We start from the raw sequence: 22443 nt of genomic DNA, 5'->3' as shown, positions 1-22443 counted from the left end.
ACTGACTCTATCATGCAGAGGTTTGAGGCCCTCCACTGTAGCTTCATTGCCACCAGTAATGTGGATGCTGACACTCCCTTCCCTCAGATTCCAGCCTCTTTCCCTGTTCCTGCCATCACATTGTATCCGCTGCTTTTTAAACACCATTAAAATGTTCCCTGGCAGAGCAGCTCCCTGCAGCCTTCACCTCATTTCACCTCCTGTGAACACACTGACGGATGTTTCCTTAAAGAGACAGAAAATACTTCACAACTTAGAGGACTGAACTTCTTTCAGCAGTAATGTCTGTGTGACCTTGAAGATGGTTTTCATTTGTGGTGTATAATCTTTATGAAATGCAAAATTTGTTGTCATCCTATTGAGACAATATAAAAACTTCTGTGGCTTCTCCCTCTCACAATCTAGTTCTCAGACTTTCTCCGAGTTCTGTGTAAGGGGCTCAGTGGGTTACAGTTACCTTCACTAGAAATGATGGGAATACACAAGATTACAATGGGTCCATAGTTCTAGAATATGACAGCCATTGTATGTCTAGTTTGAAGATCAGAATCTGGTGGAATTGTGCAGCTGTGATACCAAGTCCCCCCCACACAGACTAAGCTGTAACCATACGGATGGTCAAGTCTACTTACATATGGAGTTAGGTTGTAAAAGGACATTGCTAACCCATATAAACTGTTCCATTAGCACTTCAACTTGCTGGGAGTTATTTCTGACTAGTGAACATGTAATAGCTTTCTAGTTCAACGTCCATTGATGAACTGTTACAAGAACAAATCTTAAAGACTCAAAGATTCCCACTTGTGATGTTCATTTATCTGTAAGGATCATAGTCTTCCAGATGGAATGGAGAAGTCTTTTGTTATTCTAATCTGAAGATACCATGGCCCTGGTTTCTTGCTGCCTGCATTATTCCTCTGTATCGGTCTCAACATTACTGAGAATTAGGTGGAATTTTATCTCTTGTTTAACTCTGTTTTTAGTTGTAGTAAACAACCTGGACTGGGTACGACGGGTGTTTGGCACATATTGCGAAGACACCACCCACACGGCCACCCACGCACACTCCTGTATTGATATGAAACATCTTGAAAGTTCTCACTAACACTCTATCACTTTCCGTCATGGGGCCAAGAATCAAGTGAGAAATTCTTCTCATCATTAAGTTATTGTTGTGACAATGTTATCATTATAAAGGGGAAATCTGTGAATGCACAGAAGTGAATCTCCTTATGAGTTTCTTATGTTACAAGAGCATTGCCTTACTTATAGTTGATCCTTACAGTTATTTACTGCAAACTAGTAAGGAGCAATATGTGGATTAAGACCAGCTGTGAATATGACTATAGAGTCAATGGACTGTATTTCACCCCGGAGATATGTGTCAGGGTATATGAACATATTGGTAATGACTGCCTACTATTTACAAGTGGTCAGAGAGCCTATACTTAGCCTCCATGTTTTGTAGTGCATGGACACATCAGAATGTGCAGCATGCTAAAGTGGGTGTAGGGCTCTGATTCTATATATGGTGCATTAATCTGGTTAGCTGTTTGGAAATATGTTTTGCTGTGGTCATCTGACGTGTTATGTAAGGTGGCCTTGTATTAAGACCTGTCTATGGAGAGCTTCTGGGAAAGCCAATGGAACGCTGGGGTGTGGGATCTATCCCGCTCTGGCCTGTGCCTCCATTCAGCACCATGGACAGCTCCCAGCTTGGCCCACTGATGCATGTGGAAGGTCTACAGTGTGAGATTCCTGCAGAGGAAGGGTCTTTGCTTCTGTGCTCTTCCTGGATTCTACTTTGGCCATATATATTTTGCATGTGTGCTGAGTACCCGCACCTGAATGTAATGCCCTAATGGTGCATGTGCTGACTCCCCAGGTCATATAGAATTTTTTTTCTGCACTGTGGTCTGTTAAAAATGGAAAACCACCGCAGAGCCTTAAGATAAATAATGTAGAGAACATCTGTGGGGGGGATGGGATTCTCACACCTGCTGAGTGGAGGTGTGGTGTGTGTGTTGTCACACCTTTTTTATACAGTATTCTGGTCTTTTGTGGAAACCACTAATTCAGATTTTGTGCAGAGAACATACAACATACACTGTGCAAACACAGAACATACAGTATGCCTCAGACATATACACACCCCATATGTGTAATAGTGCAAACATACACAGCATATATAGGACATATACCAGCCTCACACATAGACTAGCAGTCACAGTACTGTAAGGAAGAATGTGACAGCAAGAACGGTGCCCTGGTGCTGACACAAGCTCCCACGATCTGGTTATGTCAGTGTTTGTCACTCGGGGTCACCCTAGACCCCCCCACTGCTGCCTATTTCTTGTGTCAGAAATATCCACTGATATCTCTCCCTAGAGCTAATGATGTCACCATCAGCCAATCAAATTGCTGGGAGACAGCGCTAGCTACAGACTCCGGTGCTGTGTGCAGCCTTCCTTGTTCCTATTAACCTATTCATTGCTGTACATAGTTCACTAGATGCTAAGCACTTATGGCTCATAGAGCAGATTCCCTTCGACCTATTAAATGTTCCATTTTAATGCTCTACTTATGACTGGCCTGCTGCAGAGCAATGCTCACATAATATATCATCAGTGCTTGCTAAGTGTCACTTTAAGAAACAGAGGCAGAGCAGAATAGATGCGTAGTCCATTGCTCTGCTGTGCCTTTTAACTGTGTGTATTCTAGGTAGTGCACAGGGAACTCTTGATAGAATGAGATTAGCGGTGGGATGATGGTACCCTGCCCTGCTCTCATACTATTCTGTATGCAAATGGCGGTGCAGGAGGCTGGACATTGCAGACTTATTATTTAGCAGAGCCCCTCGGTCCTACTTGTGCTGGGAGCTCTACTGTGGTCACATGACCCAACTGGCTTCAACCTTCTCATCACTATAATAATGACGTTATCTGAAGACTTTCTAGGGGCCATTCTAATCTTTAAACTAGGTTTCTTAAGCAGCATACATGGGGCCCAGGGAAGTAGTGTTTCATAATACAGTCATACAGCAGGACATAGAAAATAGGTCCCTAATATTTTTAGTTTTGGCCATGAGATCCCACCTATTTATACCAAATACAGTTATTGAGCATTACAATTACTCAAAATAATCTTTATGAAATCTTATTTTTTGTCTAAATTTATTGGTATTAGTAGAAAGAAAAAAATCAACATCGAGGGGAATCAGCTCCACACTAGAATGGTAGTTCCTCAAGTACATATAGAGGTGATGTTTGCGGTTTACATATTTTAGTCATTTGATTATATATATATATATATATATATATATATATATATATATATATATATATATATATATATAATTGTATACCAGAGCTTCAACTGTGTCTCAACACAGCCCGAGGGTCTGGCTTTCTGATGTTGTCAACTTTAACCTGTTCCTTTCTCTGCCAAATTGTCAGCATGAGTGTGTGTATATATGTATTTAAATGAGTGTGCATATACACGTGTATGTATATCTATATATGTCTATGTTCCTATGAATTTATGCACATTTTGTATGTATATTTATTTATGTGCATATACATACATGCATCTCTTATGCTCTTCTATGTATGCATGTACATATGTATATATGTGTGCGTGTGTTTTTATGCATCTCTGCATATGTGTATGTATGTACATTTAGGCATTTTTGTATGTCTTTGTCTAGTTGTTTGTGTGGGGTTGCATGTCTGTAGTCCTGGGTATCAGTTTGCACAGTGTTAATTTCCTGTGCTGTAGTTAAATATTCTGTGTCCATGTTTTGTAGGTGGTTCACGGGAAGAGCCACAGTTTGTGACAGCACGTGCTGGGGAGAGCGTGATCCTGGGGTGCAATGTCATCCACCCCCTCACTGCCCAGCCTCCTCCTTATGTGGTTGAATGGTTCAAGTTTGGCGTTCCCATCCCCATCTTCATCAAGTTTGGTTTCTACCCTCCCCATGTGGACCCAGAATATGCAGGTGAGTGAAAAAACAATAGATGAGATGCTGCTGTTAACCTCAACGTACCGGCACAGTATATTCTTGTTTTCTGTCCTCTTGATGACAGGCCGTGCCACCCTCCATGACAAGGCATCGCTTCGCATCGATCAGACACGCTCACAGGATCAGGGCTGGTATGAGTGCAAAGTGCTGATGCTGGAGCAGCAATACGACACATTTCACAATGGCAGCTGGGTCCACCTCACAGTGAACGGTGAGGGAATACTGAGCCTGCACTTGCAACTAACCTCAGGGATCATGCTGTTGGATCAGGCTTATCACTAACATCTACTTTCTATTATCAGCCACCACCTTTGTGAGGTTTGGAGAGTCTCCTGTGAAGCCATTCATTTTAGCCCTGTCAGAGGTTACCCAAGTTGGGGCTTTTAAATAGGGGCAATCAGGTGGCTCAGACTTGTTCATCCTAGTGTAGAATAGATGGAATAAAGTTGTCTGGAGCACAGACTGTCTAGATTTACTGCCTTCTTTTATTGATCATGTGAGGTGCTTTGCTTCCTACTTATATGAACGTGCTCTAAAGTTCCCAACCATTCTGTAGTATCTTTCCTTTATGAGAATAGCTGATAGTGACTTTACTGTTTTTTTATTATTTAAAGGGTTTGTCCCATTCAGGACACTTATCCCCTACCCAAAGGAAATGGGATAAATGTTAGATTGCTGGAGGGTCCAACTGCTGGTTTCCTCACTGATCAGTCCTCTATGCCTCCTACTTGTGAACGAAGTACCAGTATGCTTACATGATCAGCGCTCCATCTACTATGGGGCTGCTGGGACTACAATCTCTGCCAACCTCATAGCAGTGGGTTGAGGGGGAGGGCACCTATAGTCAGACACCCCCTGGTCTTCAAAACATGTATATTTAGAGGGGAAGCTGTACAAGCCTAAAATAGAGAGATTAACACCATCTTTCCATGTCTGGTAAGCTGTGAAAGAAGTCAGACAAAAACCAAACTGTTCATAAATAGCACATTTCTTAATTTCGCTCTCTCTTTAGCTCCTCCCACCTTCACAGAAACCCCACCCCAATACCTGGAAGTCAAGGAGGGCAGCAGCGTCACTTTAACTTGCACTGCATTTGGAAATCCAAAACCTACAGTCACATGGCTGCGGGAGGGTGAATTCCTCGGGGGAACCTCAAAATACCAGGTAGTATTTCATGAAGAGGTTCTGTGATGTGCTGAGGGAAGTTGTACTGTAATAAGTCCATACATACAAAATCCTACTAATATTATGTGAAAGTTTGGATGTTTGTGTGTTTGTTACTTGATCACGCAAAAACGGCTGAACAGATTTGGATGAAATTCGGCATATAGATAGTTTGTAACCTCGATTAAAACATAGACTTCACGACTTTTATGAATTTATGTTCAAATACTATATTACACTGCTCTTGTCAGCAGGATTTTCAGCTAATTGGAGTTTGCTGATAAAGCCTGGTCTGTTATCTCTCTATGTAAACACACAGATAACACTGTGTCCATTATGTACAAGCATCTGCATATTATCTGATCTTCTCCAGGCAGCCCCTTTAATCCAAATTGGGAGTTTGCCAATTTTAAACATGCCGGGAAAAAGAAAATGTAATTTGTCGCAAAATTCTAAAACTTGAGAGCTATGAAGGTAGCCAGAAGTTAATAGACTTCTTTTCATTGACGCCAACAACACGCTCATTATATGATGTCCCAGCGAGCTGCTGAGATGCCGGAACAATCATGGGCACGGCACGAGGAACGAGTTCACTGGCAGGCCAGCTTGACAGCTGCTTAAACGCTGGAGCAGGCGGATCATCAATACCAACAACACGCTCCTTATATGGCGTCCCAGTGAGCTGCTGAGATGCCGGAATAATCACAGGCCGGCGCGAGGAACAAACTTCAGCAGCAGTACAGTTTGAGAGCTGCTGAAATGCCTGAGCAGGCGAACCATTGGCAACAGCAATTTGCTGAAAATAGGCGGATCATCGATGCCAACAACATGTAGACGAAGTTGCGGGCAGAGGCTAGTAAGGACATATACTGTGATTTACTGCCAGCATACACAACAAGAAAAGTGGTTCTATGTAGTGTCCATATATACATTAATCAGAGCTGAAACTAGGGATTTCAAGCCCCGAATACAAGACAAGAAAGTAGGTACTGAATAGTGACAAGAAGAATTACTAAGAATCATACATGCAAAACAAATGAAGCTCCCTGTGCAGTGTATATACATACATAATAAAAGCAGATAGTGAAAGTTACCCAGCACAGAGAACAAGAAAAGTGTTACTCAGCTGAGTACGTTCTTGGCCTCACTTTGTCCACTTATCTAGGTGAATGATGGCAGCTTGACCATCTCTTCTATTGGGCGTGAAGACCGAGGATCATACACCTGCCGCGCTACCAGTATTCAGGGGGAAGCCGTTCACAGCACTCGTCTATTAGTCCAAGGTAATGGTCCGTTTCCTGTGTATGGCACTCCCTTGTGTCAGGTTCTGTTTCGGGCCGATGAGGTAATGTTTGTTCTCCTCCCCAGGGTCACCGTTCATTGTTTCCCCTCCTGAGAACATCACGGTTAACATTTCCCAGGATGCTCTGTTCACCTGCCAGGCCGAGGCGTATCCAGGGAACCTCACCTACACCTGGTTCTGGCAGGAGGAAAATGTCTTTTTTAAGAAGTAAGTGAAAGTGGGTGAAGGGCTGTTAATCTTTCATATGCTGAACCCTGGATGAGACTCAGGGGTGGGGTGGAGGGTTATGGCAGTAGGACAAGCCCCTGTGAACCCTTGTGTCAATGACTCAGTGGTGGAGCAGAGATTTGGTTGCTTTATTTTCTTTTCATACTTCCTCTTTTTTGTATCTGATATGCAGTGACCTGAAGATGAGAGTTCGGATTCTGATTGATGGAACGCTCATCATATTCAGAGTCAAACCTGAAGATGCTGGGAAGTACACCTGTGTGCCTAGCAACAGCCTGGGACGCTCCCCATCAGCATCGGCTTATCTCACTGTCCAATGTGAGTTTAACCATGGCTCATTTTCAGCCATAAGTGTCTATATGGGGTTGGGGGTTGTGGGGTTGGAAGTGGAGTGTTCAGAGGTCTGGTGTGTTAGACCTGCTAGTTGAGAGTTAAATGTTGAGGGTCAATCTCTGAACTCTGAAATTGCAGTGGTCTCAGGGGTCTCCCTTGATGTGATAGAACAGTTAATTGTTTAAAGGAGGTTGGGGGCACAGATGAGAGGTCTACTGTATAAAAGCACTTTCATTATAGTGTCATTATGTGTACTGTCCATGATTGTAACCCCTACAGACCCGGCACGAGTAGTCAACATGCCTCCCATCATCTACGTCCCGGTCGGTATTCATGGTCACATTCGCTGCCCTGTGGACGCTGTGCCGCCTGTCACACATGTGAAATGGAATAAAGATGGCCGCCCCCTGCGAACTGATAAGGTGCCTGGTTCTGATTCAACACATGCAGTAATCTCTGTTTTTATGTATGGAAACTGGTTCATACACAATTTGATCAAGTGTCCATAAAAAGCAAAAAAAGCAAGGGAAGATGGAAACAGCTCTGGGAGGTTTATACTGGAATGGTGGAGGATGCTCAAGGAGGTGTTAAGTTGGAGAAAAGATGCTACTTGTGAAGATTTACTGGGCAAATTGAGGTGTTTGTAATGGGAGGCTGGAAGCCAAGCCAGGGATTTTTATTGGGAGGTTTGATGCTTCTTTAAGAACTTTCTACTGGGTGGGTAGAGGCTGCTTCTGGAAGTTTGAGGCTGCTGTGAGAGTGTATGCTTCTCTGCGAAGTTTGTACTAGGAAAGTAAATTATGCTTTGAAAGGTTTTGGCCGGGTTCACAGTTTTGGCCTCAGGTTCTGGCACAAAATACGGGTAGCTGCGACTGGATGCCGGTGAACTGCACCGGCATCCAGTCGCGCACTCCGCACTGGATTAGGCCCAAATGAATGGGCGTAGTCGTGAGGAGGGAGTGTCTTCAGGCAGATTCGTGAGGCGACTCTGCCTGAAGAATGAGCATGTCGCTTTTTTTTTTTTCCGGGACAAACAGCTCCCGGAAAAAGAACTGACCGGCTCCCATTGATTTCAATGTGAGCTGTCTTTTTGGTCAGGATTTTGAGGCGGATATGGCCTCAAAGTCCTGACCAAAATACCCCGTGTGAACTCAGCCTTTTGTGTACTGACATGGAGTGTGAGTGATTGGAGTCAATTTAATGAGAAAATGGAGTTTTACTCAAAGAGTGGAGACTGCTTTGACTATGAGAGAAGAGAGGCTGTTCTAGGGAGTTTGTAGTGAGATGTGGAAGCTGCTCACGTAGGTTTTTACTGAGAGGCTGATCTCAGAGTTAGAAGGGTTGAAGTCTATCCATAATACATTTTCTGGCCTCCAATGTCCTATGACTATTGTGTCAGCCGGGGTGTGGTCCTTACTGCTCTCCTGTTTTCAGTTGTCAGGTTGGAAGCTGATGGAAGATGGATCTATTCACATTGAGGAGGCGACAGAGGAGTTGCTGGGCACCTACACCTGTGTGCCTTATAATGCGCTGGGGACCATGGGCCAGTCCCCTCCTGCTCGACTGCTGCTGAAGGTGAGCTCCATCCAATTCCAACCACAGCTTTTCTTTTCATTTTCGCTTTTGTTATTTAAGTGGGTGATTTTGCAGGAGAATTGGGAAATAAGAGTACTTACCTGATTTATTATATAGACTCATCTCATCCACTGTTGCTTTGTGCACACTTATAGAACTGAATTTCTGAATTTCAGAACAAACATTTTATGGTCATCTGTGTGAACAGTAAGGCCGGGCCCCGCATAGTTTAAATGTCGCAATTATTAGCAGCATTTTACAGTTTCTGCAAAGTGGATGGGATTCTGGCAACTCCCATCCCCACATTGCAGAAAAATATCCGCAGCGGAAAGCCGCGATTTCATAAATGCTGGCGTTTTTGTATATCTCAGTATGTCAGTTATACTATGACTAAGGGGTAACGCATACCCAGAAACGCGTCAGCCAGACCTTGTTATGGGGTTTTAACGACACTTGTGTGTTTTCACTGTCACGTCCGTTTTGTGTTTTTGTATTTTCCCATTTTTACATGGAAAATTAAAAGTTAAATTTTAAAGAAACATCTCAGGAGTGCGGACTGGAATACATTTTGTACTATGTCAGTTATACCTACGGAAACACTAGCTGGCGATGTATTTCCACTTTGGTCTTTTCCGCAGCACTTTTTCTCTGTGGATTGCTACGTGAGGCATTTGTCTAAGTCCAGCGCTGAGGAAACACAAGCAGGACTTTTCTCTCCACATTTTTCGGACAGAAACCGGGTTTACCCCATTATAGTCTCTGGTTTCCGTGGACAGCCTCTTTTAAGCAGATAGGATTTCCATTTTCTGGTATCCCCAAGTGGACCTGAAGAACGGAAACCTGAATGCTAGTGTGAACCTAGTGTAAGCCATTAAAAATGTTGCAGAATTTTAAAGATTTTCTCTAACCATCTTAGTGGTGACAATCTGTGTCTTGATCAGTTGCCAATGGATATGACCATGAATGTAGAAATCTTCTATGGTCTGGCACTTGTCAGAAACCTGTTTTTTGTGGCTGGATTATCTTCTCGTGTATGTAGTACCCCTGTCTGATAATCTGTCCACAACAATTCTAAAAATGATTGGAGCTAAGGCCCCCCATTGTGGATCAGCAGAATTTTTTTGTTGCAGATTTTACTGTTTTTTTTGTTTTGTTTTGTTTTTTTTTTCAACCAAAGTCAGGAGTGGCTTGGAAAGGAATAGAGAATATAAATAAAGCACTTAGACGTTTCCCTTCTGTTAAACACAATCCTAACTTTAGCTAAAAACCCCCCGCTGCGTTTCCACAATGCGGGGCCTATGCCTAAAGGGATGTGCAGGATTACAAAACATGGCTGCTTTCTTCTTCTCAGGAAATGACCGCATTGCTGTTAGTCACATGGCAATGCTACAGCTTAGTCCCACTGAAATGAATGGGACTGAGCATAGCTATGTGACCAGTGGATGTGACCAGTGTGCCTCTTCCCAAGAGGAAGAAATCAGCCTATGTTTTCTAATGATGCACTACTCCTTTAAATTTTAATTATCTACAAGTATAAATTCGGATATGTTCATGGGAATACCCCTTTTAGGCTAAGGCCCCACGTTGCGGAAACACAGCTTTTATTTGTTGCAGATTTAGTTGCGTTTTTTTGAGCCAGAGCCAAAAGTGGCAACTAATGGAATCGGAATTATATAGAAAGCTCTTATACTTCTAACTTCTGCTCAATCTAGTCCTGAATTTGGCTCATAAAACTGCAACAAAATCTGCAACAAAAAAAGCTGCATTTCTGAAATGTGGGGCCTTAGCTATAATGTTACAAACAATAATGTTAGCATGAATTGTGCTTACCTCTAAGCTCTAACACATTGGGGCAGATTTACTATTAAAAATGTTCTAGAATGTTAGTGCAATTTGTGCCAAATACCCGTTGTACACCATAGGGATTGTTTAGCCTATTTTTTAAGAATTAATAATGCTGCTGATATGATCAATAACATAAGAAAAAAACCATTATTTGCCTTTTTCTAGTCCTCATTTTACAGTGGCATCAGGGTCTTTATGGTTCAGGCTTCTGTTTACAGGCACCTCGGCTGATATCCACTGATGCCCACCACAGCTAAATACAGTCCTCAGCGGTGACTTCTGTACAGGCAGTGACATGCCATCTGGGGGTCACAGCGGCCTCTGATTGACTATAGTGTTGACCTGACACAAATGGGACGTCACTGCTGAGGTTAGTCGAGGGCACCTGTATACAGAAGACCAAATGTGCCACTGATGTAACTTGGGCAAGGGGGGAAGGCAAGTAATAGTGTTTTTGTGTTATTGGTCCCATCAGCAGCACTATTAATTCTTTTAAAAAAAATAATAATTGTTTTAGACACTTTCCGAAAGCTTCTGCTCCTTGAATGACAGTGAGCGGGCTTGTCAAAAAGTTGTGCAGCTTTTTTGTTTTTGCAGATTTACTATGGTTTTTTAAAGCCAAAGCCAGGTGTGGCTATGAAAGGAATCATAAATATGTAGAAAGTGCTTGTATTTCTCCTTTCTCCCTAATCCACATCTTGCTTTGGCTCAACCCCCCCCCCCCCCCAAAAAAAAAAAAAAAAAAAATCTGCAACAAGAAAAGCTGTTTTTCTACAGTGTGAGGGCCTTATCATTATGAAGTTTTTGTTGCTTAAGTAAAAATAATGCCATTTTCAGGACCCGCCCTATTTTACGGTGCTGCCTGGCTGGGAGTATAGGCAAGAAGCTGGAAGGGAGCTGCTGATTCCTTGTGCTGCTGCTGGAGACCCTTTCCCCACCATCTCCTGGAGAAAGGTACGGTGAGGATATTGGGGAATTGAAAAGGTTTTCTAAACAAAAAAGTTAAGATCTACATAAGCAATCCGATCTCCCTCATCACCTAATCACTACCCTCTTTACATGGGACAATGATCAGAAATAATCAGTGGTCCTTTGTCAATCCATATTGCCAAAGGTCCAATTGTCTATAGCCAGAAATTGATCATGTCAGGAACAAACAACATGTAACCTAACTAAAAATGGTAATCTAGTCATAAACTAGAATGTGTGCCCTTTTTATTTTGTCCAGATGATTAAGGGTTGTCAGTCACAGCTCTCCCTCTGGAGGCCATCACTGAATGGTTCTACATTGAAAGCAACCTCTCTGCCCCATTATCCCACCATGTTATGCCAGTGAGGAGGCAGCAATGTCTTTATTGTAGTATGAAGTCTTAGGGACAGGTGGATTCCCCAGGGACAAGCCTTCATGTGTTACCTGCCCTCTGCCCCAGATACCGGCATTCCCCTTGTTCTGGTTATTTATTCTTGTAACGTCGCCTACTGTGACCCAGATATTATTTTAAGCATTGCAGTGAAATAAAAGGCAGATTCGTTGCAACATGAGATGGTCTGCAACAGGCTAAGCAACACATTCCTGGGGTTTTCTATGAGTCGTGCTCTGCTTATAATGTGCACTCACATGACACTGTCTAGGATTTACCTTCTTATAAGTCATCCTCTTCTGAATATCAATAGGCTGTTGACTTGCTTTCTGACATGGGTGACTGTACTCAGTTGCCATCCAGATTTTTACCTTTCCTGAATGGCAATTTACACAATTTATTAAGTTCCATTTTCACATATTATTGATCTCCAGGTGACGCACTTGTGTGAGTGTAAAGCTTGGTTGCACACAACTGTGTGCTAATCAGCTGCCGTGAATGAAAAGTATGGGCGGCGCACGAGGAAACATGGATGTCATCCGTGTGCCGGTCGTGCTTCTGCAGACTCTTTCATTCAATAAATAGTAGCCGTGGAAGCAGGATCACAAACTTGGCCAGGACTAGGACCTGCTCCATAGTTTGTGGCCTGGACTTTCGGCCCACACATAGGACCGTGTAATTACCGGTCATGTGTACAGGCCCATAGAAATGAATGGCTCAATCTGCTATCCGGGAAAAACCCAGATAGAACGCAGACCATTCAAATAGTCATCTGTAAGGGGCTAAGGCTCTACTGTAGATGTAGCTTTTTTGATAGGAAAACAATTATGTGTTTGCCAGGCTTAAAAATGGGTTTTTTGCATCAAATAATTTTGAGTGTATTGTGAGACCTACCCTAAATTTTGTACTTATCTTTGTGCTTGGGATGATGTTCCCATTTCCAGTTTTGCAGGTCACACTCTCTCTTCTGGGAATTCTGCTTCCGAATTTCATTCAGAATTTTCCATTTCGCCAAGTGGGGCAGCCTCCTATGTTACTTATTTTATATATGGTTTGTTGTATGTTTGGCACTAACTTGCAGGTTTCATTTGTGCTCTGTTCCAGGTTGGGCGCCCCTCCTCCAGTAAGCACAGTGTGCTGCCCAGTGGCTCCTTACAGTTTAGATCACTTAGTAAAGAAGATCATGGAGAATGGGAATGTGTGGCTAGTAATGTTGTAACAAGTATCACTGCCAGTGCCCACCTCACTGTTATTGGTAAGCGATTTTCCAAGTTTATGAACTGATGACCTATTCTTAGCATATGTCCTCAATAGAAGATTTCGGGATCTCACACCAGCGTCCCTGGAGTCAGCTGTTTGATGAAATTGCAGTGTTCAGATGAGTGTTCTGGTCTATGTACATTGCATAGAGGGTGTGCTTGGCATTGCAGCTCAGCCCCAATTATTAGAATGGACTAAGCTACAAACAGGCCAAGTAACCAATGAACATAACATCATATGGCCTGTGAAGCAGAAGTGCAACTCCTGTATTAGGCTAAGGTCCCGTGTACTAAAATGCAGGAGAAAAAATGCTGTGGAAGAAAACGGATCAATTCTTTTCTGTAGCGTTTAAGCTGTTTTCATTGCATTTTCGCCGCTTTTTCTCTGTGGACTTTCTGCTCTTATTATAGGGAAAGCATCAGCGATTCCACAAGTATAAGTAACATGCTGCGATTTTCAAAAATGCAGGCGTTTTTTAAAACGCAGCATTTCCGCTGCAGATTTTTTTTCTTCAGAGTGTGGATAGGATTAGCCAGAATTTCATTCACATTGCAGGTTCTGTTTTTTTGCTGTGACATTTCCGCAGCTGCAAAAACACTGCATCTTCACAACTTTCAACCTTAAAGAGAGTCGACCACCACCATATAACCCACTAGCGTCTGCCTGCGACTTCGTCTGCGGGTTGTTGTTGGCGATGAGGCGCTAATAATTAGCCAAATGTGGTTGGCGGTGATCCGCCTGCATCCACGTGTCGGCTCTGCTACATCTGTGCATATGCGCAGCAGCCCCAGCTGTATGCACATCTGTAGGGAGAGCATAGCAAGCTGTTATACCGTGCTGCCTCAGCTCGGCTATATCTGACAATTTCGATCACAGGGATTGTCTTCTCTGAGTGTCCTAGCACTGTCTGTGTTAGAGATGGTTGAATGGCTGCTGGTGAAATTTGAGACAGTTCACCCTTCCCTCCCCCCAGCACAGTCTGAAGACCACATGCCCCCCCTCCCCCACCCCGTGCTACACACACAAAGTGCTAGCACGCCTCATATCTGCTACATCTGCGAATTTGTGTGAGAGTGTCTGAGCAACTTCTGTGTTAGACACGGCTGAACGGATGTTGCTGAACTGTACAACAGTTCTACCCCCTCTACCATTCGAGGCAGAACAACAGATTCCCCGTCCTACTCACTGAAACTCTACAGCCAATATAGTCCTCTTGGCCACACACAGCCTGTATGTTCTGTAGTCTCCTGATCTTGTATGAGAGTCCATTTCTTCAGCTTTCAGACTGTCCAGCTCCCTCCTGTTAAGCTCCACCCCCAAATTTGTGTGTAGCTCCACCCACCACATAGAGTGATGCTATGGGACGGCTGAAGTGCTGTGATGATGTCATCAAAGTAGTGTGTGTCTAAATTCATGGTTAACAGTCATGTAGTGACATCATTTATCGGGATAAAAAGTAGCCTATGTTTTAATCGGGGTTCCTATCTATGTATGTGCCAAATTTCAGCCAAATCCGTTCATCCGGAGACTCCATTTTCTTCAGCTTTCTAACTGTCCTGCTCCCTCCTTTTTAGCTCCGTCCCAAATTAGTGTGTAGCTCCGCCCACCACATAGCATGATCCTATAGGATGGCTGAAGAGCCTGTGATGACGTCATCAAAGGTCCTCAAACGTAGTGTGTGTGTAAATTCGTGCTTAACGATCATGTAGTGACGTCATTTACCGGCTTAAAAAGTAGCCTATGTTTTAATCGGGGTTCCTATCTATGTACAGTGAGGCAAAAAAGTATTTAGTCAGTCACCAATAGTTCAAGTTCCACCACTTAAAAAGATGAGAGGCGTCTGTAATTTACATCATAGGTAGACCTCAACTATGAGAGACAAAATGAGAAAACAAATCTAGAAAATCACATTGTCTGATTTTGTAAGAATTTATTTGCAAATTATGGTGGAAAATAAGTATTTGGTCAGTAACAAAATTTCATCTCAATACTTTGTTATATATCCTTTGTTGGCAATGACAGAGGTCAAACGTTTTCTGTAAGTCTTCACAAGGTTGGCACACACTGTTGTTGGTATGTTGGCCCATTCCTCCATGCAGATCTTCTCTAGAGCAGTGATGTTTTGGGGCTGTCGCTTGGCAACACGGACTTTCAACTCCCTCCAAAGGTTTTCTATAGGGTTGAGATCTGGAGACTGGCTAGGCCACTCCAGGACCTTGAAATGCTTCTTACAAAGCCACTCCTTCGTTGCCCTGGCGGTGTGCTTTGGATCATTGTCATGTTGAGAGACCCAGCCACGTTTCATCTTCAATGCCCTTGCTGATGGTAGGAGGTTTGCACTCAAAATCTCACGATACATGGCCCCATTCATTCTTTCATGTACCCGGATCAGTCGTCCTGGCCCCTTTGCAGAGAAACAGCCCCAAAGCATGATGTTTCCACCCCCATGCTTTACAGTAGGTATGGTGTTTGATGGATGCAACTCAGTATTCTTTTTCCACCAAACACGTAAAGTGGTGTTTCTACCAAACAGTTCCAGTTTGGTTTCATCAGACCATAGGACATTCTCCCAATACTCTTCTGGATCATCCAAATGCTCTCTAGCAAACTTCAGACGGGCCCGGACATGTACTGGCTTAAGCAGTGGGAAACGTCTGGCACTGCAGGATCTGAGTCCCTGGCGGTGTAGTGTGTTACTGATGGTAGGCTTTGTTACATTGGTCCCAGCTCTCTGCAGTTCATTCACTAGGTCCCCCCGCGTGGTTCTGGGATTTTTGCTCACCGTTCTTGTGATCATTTTGACCCCACAGGGTGAGATTTTGCGTGGAGCCCCAGATCGAGGGAGATTATCAGTGGTCTTGTATGTCTTCCATTTTCTAATTATTGCTCCCACAGTTGATTTCTTCAATCCAAGCTGGTTGCCTATTGCAGGTTCAGTCTTCCCAGCCTGGTGCAGGGCTACAATTTTGTTTCTGGTGTCCTTTGACAGCTCTTTGGTCTTCACCATAGTGGAGTTTGGAGTCTGACTGTTTGAGGGTGTGCACAGGTGTCTTTTTATAGTGATAACAAGTTTAAACAGGTGCCATTACTACAGGTAATGAGTGGAGGAAAGAGGAGACTCTTAAAGAAGTTACAGGTCTGTGAGAGCCAGAAATCTTGATTGCTTGTAGGTGACCAAATACTTATTTTCCACCATAATTTGCAAATAAATTCTTACAAAATCAGACAATGTGATTTTCTGGATTTGTTTTCTCATTTTGTCTCTCATAGTTGAGGTCTACCTATGATGTAAATTACAGACGCCTCTCATCTTTTTAAGTGGTGGAACTTGCACTATTGGTGACGGACTAAATACTTTTTTGCCCCACTGTATGTGCCAAATTTCAGCGAAATCCATTCAGCCGTTTTTGCGTGATTGAGTAACAAACATACAAATATACAAACTTTCACATTTAGTAGGAGGATTAGTAGGATAGGATTCTCTTTTGTAGTCTATTAGCCAGTGACTCTCCCAAAATAGGAAAAATGACAGGTCCCTCGGACAGTTTTTTGCAGCAGCCACAAAAGAAAACTCCTGATTTGCATATAAAATGAAAGATCATTTTGTTTCCTGTTAACTAGACCCTACAGCATAAAAGTATACTTCCTTTTAAAGGATTATTGTAGTTTTTTGTAAATTGAGTTGAATCATTGTTTTTATTGTAATATACTTTGTGTAAGATCTCTGCTTGCTGTCAGTAAATAGGAACATTCTTTTATATATGCACCGGTTGACCATAGCATTATATCCAAGTGAAGTGAATAATAATGACCTTATATAAGTAGTGCAACTGTCATAAGAATTAAGATGTAATAGGCAGCAAATGAATAGTTAGTTCCTGGAGTTATAGTGTTGGAAGCAAGAAAAAATTGGCAACTGTAAGTATCTCAATGACTTTTGACAAGGGCCAAGTTACCGTAAATAGAGAGTAGCTTGTTCCTGGTATATAGTAGTTAGGCAATGGGAGATTAGGAAGGTAAAAAAGTGGCTCAAGAGCTGCTATAGGAATAAGGGCCTGTGAAAATCATACACATTATAGGTAAAAGTAGGCTAGAAATAATAGAAAACCAATGTAGCTAACTAAAACTGCACGCAGTGCAATGAGGGATAAAAAGAAAGCATTTAAAGTACTAAAACAAGAAGGAAGTGATGCGGCATTAAAAAAATTCTAAACAGAAAAATAAATTGTGTGAGAAAAAAAAAAAAAAGGAGGCAAAGATCGAGGCTGAGAGAATAATTGCCAAGGAAAGTAAAAATAACCCAAAATTATTCTTGAACTAAATAAATAATAAAATAAAAACTGTGGGCTCTCTCAAAAATAATCTGGGTGTAATGGTGGCCAAGGATGAGGAAAAGGCATATCTATGCAATGCCTTTTTCTCTACTGTATTTATGCAGTGCTAGACAGACCATCATATCTAATATTTAAAGAGGACCTTTCATGTCCTTGGGCATATGCGGTGTAATACACCGCTAGAAAACTGACAGTGGCTTTCTCATTCTGTGCCCCCGCTGAAGAGCTATCGGTGCCGGTACCGTAGCACTTCAGTAAGCGTTCTAAAAGTAATCACAGAAACTACAGGCCAGTTAATCTAACCTCAGTGGTGAGTCAGATATTTGAAGGTTTTCTAAGAGATGCTATCCTTGAGTATCTCATTATAAATAATCTTAGAACACACCAAGTTAACATCCTATCCTATTAATATTATAAAGGTGAAAGTTTGTGAATTTGGATGTTTGTGGGTTTGTGTGTTTGGATGTTTGTTCCTCAATCACGCAAAAGCCGCTCCACCGATTTGGCAGAAATTTTCCACAAACATAGTTACTACACTGGATTGCGCAATAGGCTACTTTTCGTCACAATAGCGCACATACGTTTTTCCCAGGACCCCCACAAAACCCAAACTCACATCACTATCTCTGCAATCTCACACACTTTGGACCATAGCAAGCCACAAAATTCATATTACCCTCTACAGCAGAGGTCAGCAACCCCTGGCACACGTGCCAAGAGTAGCACTCCTGCCATATTTCACTTGCACGCCAGCAGCACAGTACCTGCAAGAGTTAAATGAAGTCCGAGCGTCCCTTCAGTGCTCTGCTAGAGCTGAGGCATAAGGACACTCCCCTTTGAGAGGGGTGCAGGAAAACCAGGGGGTGGAGCTTAATCGCTCAGGTCTCTGCCTGCTATAGTGATAGCTCCTGCCGTCTGCATCCTGCAATGGTTCCCAGAGGAGGAGAGGAAGCTGCTAGCAAACTTAAAGTAAGAAACACACAGGTCCCTTCCTTTAGTTCCTATTCTCATTAATGTCAGGCATTTGTGGTTATTAGTTTAGTGTTAGTAACTTCCTGTGCCTTACATTAATAGGAATACACCCCATCATGTCCCTCATATTAACCCCTGTGTGCCTCATATAAAGGTTACTAATATGTTAGACATATGGAGGTACTAATAAAAGACCTCAATAATGAAGATTAATTATTACCTCCAAGTCTCATATCAGTAACTCTTACACAAGGATTAATGTGAGGGACATGATGGGGTTAATTGCTATTAATAAGAGGCACATGGAGTTACTAAACTGTCATGCACAGGGCCAGACTTTATGTTGCTTGCTCAAGAGTATCCTGTGCCCAAAATGTACATGTACTGGCGGAAAATAACAAATCATACAATGTCGTATATCGAAGTATATTAACTTGAAATACCTCTGTCCCAAAGACACTATGTAGAGTTTCTCAGAACACCGTATAGCAGCTGAAATACAAATTACATTCAACACAAAAGTCTCACGTATTCTCAGAATTACAGCAAAAACAAGATACAAAGTTACATTTTATATCACATACCTTTTACACACTACTAAAACCTTACCCGTGCCTGTATTTACCCACTTCTACAATCACCGCAGACGAAGTCGTGGGTACCAGCTAGTGGGTTTATAAAGAGTCACAGTTACCAGTGGGGTGCCACAGGGGTATTGAGTCCTCTCCTGTTTAATATCTTTATTAATGACCTGGTAGATTGTTTACAGGGTAGAGTTTACATATTTGCAGATGATACTAAACTCTGTAAGGTAATCAAAAATGAGGAGGATAGTAGAATATTAGAGGGGGATCTAAGGAAGCTGGAAGCATGGGCCGAGACTTGGCAAATGAAGTTTAATGTAGACAAATGTAAGGTTATGCATTTTGATCAAATAACTAAAATGTGTGATTATGTACGTAATAGTAAATTACTGAGTTAGGCTGCCAATGAAAAAGACTTGGGGATTTTGGTGGTGAATAAGTTTACCTTTAGCGACCAGAGTCAGGCAGCTACTGCTAAGACAGATACTATTATGGGATGCATAAAAAGAGGTATACTGTAGGTTCTCATGACAAGAACATTGTTATGCCTCTATACAAATCACTAGTTAGACAACACACAAACTATTGTGCGCAAATTTTTGCCCCAGTGTATAAGAACAACAGAATTAAACTAGAGTAGAGAAGGATGACAAAGATAATTAGGGGAATGGGTGGATTATTCAATAATAATAACATTGTACAAATACATGAAGGTACAAGGGACAGTGACAAAGGAACATCCTATACGTCTACCAGAGAGAACATTTCACCAGCAACATAGACCGAAATTCTTTACTATAAGAACAGTGAGGCTATGGAACTCCCTGCCACAGGATGTGGTGACGGTGGATAAATTGTGCAAGTTCAAGGAGGGTCTGGATGCCTTTCTTGAATGGAAAAATATTACAGGGTTTTATACTGATTTGGTGTCGGGAAGGATTTTTTTTTCCCATGGACATGGAGCAGTTGGCATCAGCCTGATGGCCATTCCTCAGGATCACTGTAGGGTTATAGGTTGGACTTGATGGGCCTGTGTCTTCATCCAATCTCATCTACTATGTAACTAAAGTGGTCCAAGGAATGAGAACTTGTGACAGGCTGTCCATTGCTGAGAGTGCTCACACTGGGCACGTGAGCATTAGAACTGGGTTATGGATTAATGGAAATATGTAATCTGATGTGATAAATCATGTGGATGGCCAGGTACATGCACATTGTTGTGGAAGGGGTGGCAGCATGATGTGCTGTGGGAGGAAGGCAAGCCAACGGGGGACTGCAATGTTCTGGGCAGTTCTCCTGGAAACTTTGGGTCAAATCGTGGCATTCATGTGGATATTACTTTGATATATGCCACCTACTGAAACACTGTTGCAGTCCAAGAACACACCTCCATGGCAAAAGTATTCCTTTTTCAGCAGAATATTGTGCTTTGCCACACATCATAAATTAATACACTCCTCAACATTAAAATTGCAGAGCCAAGAAGGAAAAAACTGATTGACGTGTTAATGATATGCAAATGATAAAAAAAATGGAGATAAAATATTGAAAACATCTTGATTTATTCAGCATTGAGTATGCACTTACACGCCTTAGCAGGCTAACAGATTATTATTGGTTATCTGAGGAATGGTATGCCACGCTGAATGCACTTGGGCATGCAAATTGTTCACATTGGTTGCTGGCAGATCCCTTTGCAATTGGCAACTAATGGTGTCCCAGATGTGCTCAATGAGAGACAAGTCCGAAGTCTCTGCAGGCCCATGATAGCACTTTTTGGCTGTGTAGGCTGCTCACAGTATCACAAACAACAAGCAGCCTGGCATTGTCTTGTTGAAAACTGCCATCTGGGACACTTTGGAGAAATGGCTGTTCCACTGGTTGGACGAACAAATCCATGTAAAGCTGAGCTACTCGTGTACCTGAAACAAAGACTAGAGGGGTCCAACCTCTGTACATTATGCCACCGCACCACCATAATCCCTGGAGTAGGACCGACACAACATTTAGGGGTAGTTCACATGGAGCGCGCGTTTACTCCATGTGAACTACCCCTTACAGTACTTGTGAAGGGAGATGGGAGATCTTCATGGCATTGCCCATGTGGTTTCCAGATCAATCTCTGGCTATCATTACATCTGAGTTACTGAAGTGGACATCCATTTCAGCCTTGCTGTGCACTGTTATAGTCTTTGATAGTGGTGACATGAGGTCAGTGGATCACCTGTAGCTGGACGTCTCGCTTGTGCTAACACCTACTGATGGATTTTGTTGATACTATGTGCTGCCCTAGTCTTGGGATGTCCAATTTCACTTGCAGTGCAAAATAGATCACTATCCGCCATTCCTCCATGCAGAGGTTTGCCACCATGCACTTTTGCTGTCTTTTAAATTGGCATTATTCTACTAACCACCAGGACATGCAGTGTTGAACAGTGCAGATATCTTGGCTTAGACAACGATCTTCCCCAGTGATAAGCCAAGGTTTCTTAGTTCAAGGATTCTGTCTCTCTTAGCTTAGTAGTAGTGATAATCCACATGTAAACGGATAGGAGTTATCACACAATTATCCCACAACACTTGATCTGATTTTTGAGGATTCATGTGGCTAAAAACTTTTTCACTCTGGCTTTTATGCCCTCTCACATGCCACATATTGGAGTTTGGTGCTTGAAAATCAGATTATTTGCAAATCTTATCGACACTTGCTACTACCTTGATTTACATAACCTTATGGCTTGTTCTTGGTGTTGTAAATTAAATGATGAAAAGTATAGTTTAAGGAAGATGATAAATGTCTCTACGTATTGATTTGGCTCTTCACGGGAGGAGTCTGTGATCCTTATTTTGTAGCCCTGGGTCTGTAATTGTCTTTTTTGGCTTCGATTTTGCCTCTGACAGGATCAGGAAGCTAGGCCTGTCAGCCTATGCAGAGGCTGACTGCTGTTATGCACTCCAATACTTCTGTATTGGAGAGTATAACACTGAACCAGCAATTGGATCATGATTCCCCATTGGGCCAAAAATCCATTAAAAAAAAGTTTAAAAAATGTCATAAGTATCATAAAAAATGCCCTGTAGCCTAAATTCCTCTACGTCTGTCCTGTAGTCTCCTGTACCAGCATGTTACCTGTAGCCTGACCCTGGCTTTGCTACATTGAGGCCTCTGATTTATATACACACCATTCTGACTTCTGGGACAATTGTGACATGTATTTTATTATTCTTTCCAGGCACCAGTCCTCATGCTCCTTCCAGTGTCCGGGTCCTGGTGTCTATGAACACAGCAAATGTGTCTTGGGAACCTGGCTATGATGGAGGATTCGAGCAGACATTTTCAGTTTGGTACGGCGCTCTGTGAGTCACCCAGCATGCTTTGCAGCTTTCTCTCCACTGTCTTGATGTGTGATCCATATTCAGCTTGGGGACAATGCCTTGATGTTGCCGTGCATTCCTCCCTAAA

General features: G+C 42.6%; 1 protein-coding gene across 4 annotated transcripts in view; it reads left to right on the top strand.

The window, feature by feature from the left end:
- The window catches only part of IGSF9B (immunoglobulin superfamily member 9B), a 55809-nt gene that overhangs the window by 2033 nt on the left and 31333 nt on the right, over positions 1 to 22443 (top strand). For 3 of the 4 annotated variants that reach the window (XM_075280110.1, XM_075280109.1, XM_075280113.1), the window contains exons 2-12: positions 3806 to 3997; positions 4086 to 4232; positions 5034 to 5185; positions 6351 to 6468; positions 6554 to 6695; positions 6889 to 7034; positions 7329 to 7471; positions 8484 to 8624; positions 11307 to 11423; positions 12935 to 13085; positions 22214 to 22337. In XM_075280110.1, coding sequence (XP_075136211.1) covers positions 3806 to 3997; positions 4086 to 4232; positions 5034 to 5185; positions 6351 to 6468; positions 6554 to 6695; positions 6889 to 7034; positions 7329 to 7471; positions 8484 to 8624; positions 11307 to 11423; positions 12935 to 13085; positions 22214 to 22337 — 1573 coding nt within the window. The remainder of the gene's footprint in view (positions 1 to 3805; positions 3998 to 4085; positions 4233 to 5033; positions 5186 to 6350; positions 6469 to 6553; positions 6696 to 6888; positions 7035 to 7328; positions 7472 to 8483; positions 8625 to 11306; positions 11424 to 12934; positions 13086 to 22213; positions 22338 to 22443) is intronic. The other variant, XM_075280112.1, reaches the window with a different exon arrangement.

This window comes from Leptodactylus fuscus, chromosome 6 (assembly GCF_031893055.1).
Source record: "Leptodactylus fuscus isolate aLepFus1 chromosome 6, aLepFus1.hap2, whole genome shotgun sequence".
NCBI lineage: Eukaryota > Metazoa > Chordata > Amphibia > Anura > Leptodactylidae > Leptodactylus > Leptodactylus fuscus.
Note: the sequence above shows the minus strand (reverse complement) of the source record. Positions and strands in the feature narration are given on the sequence as shown.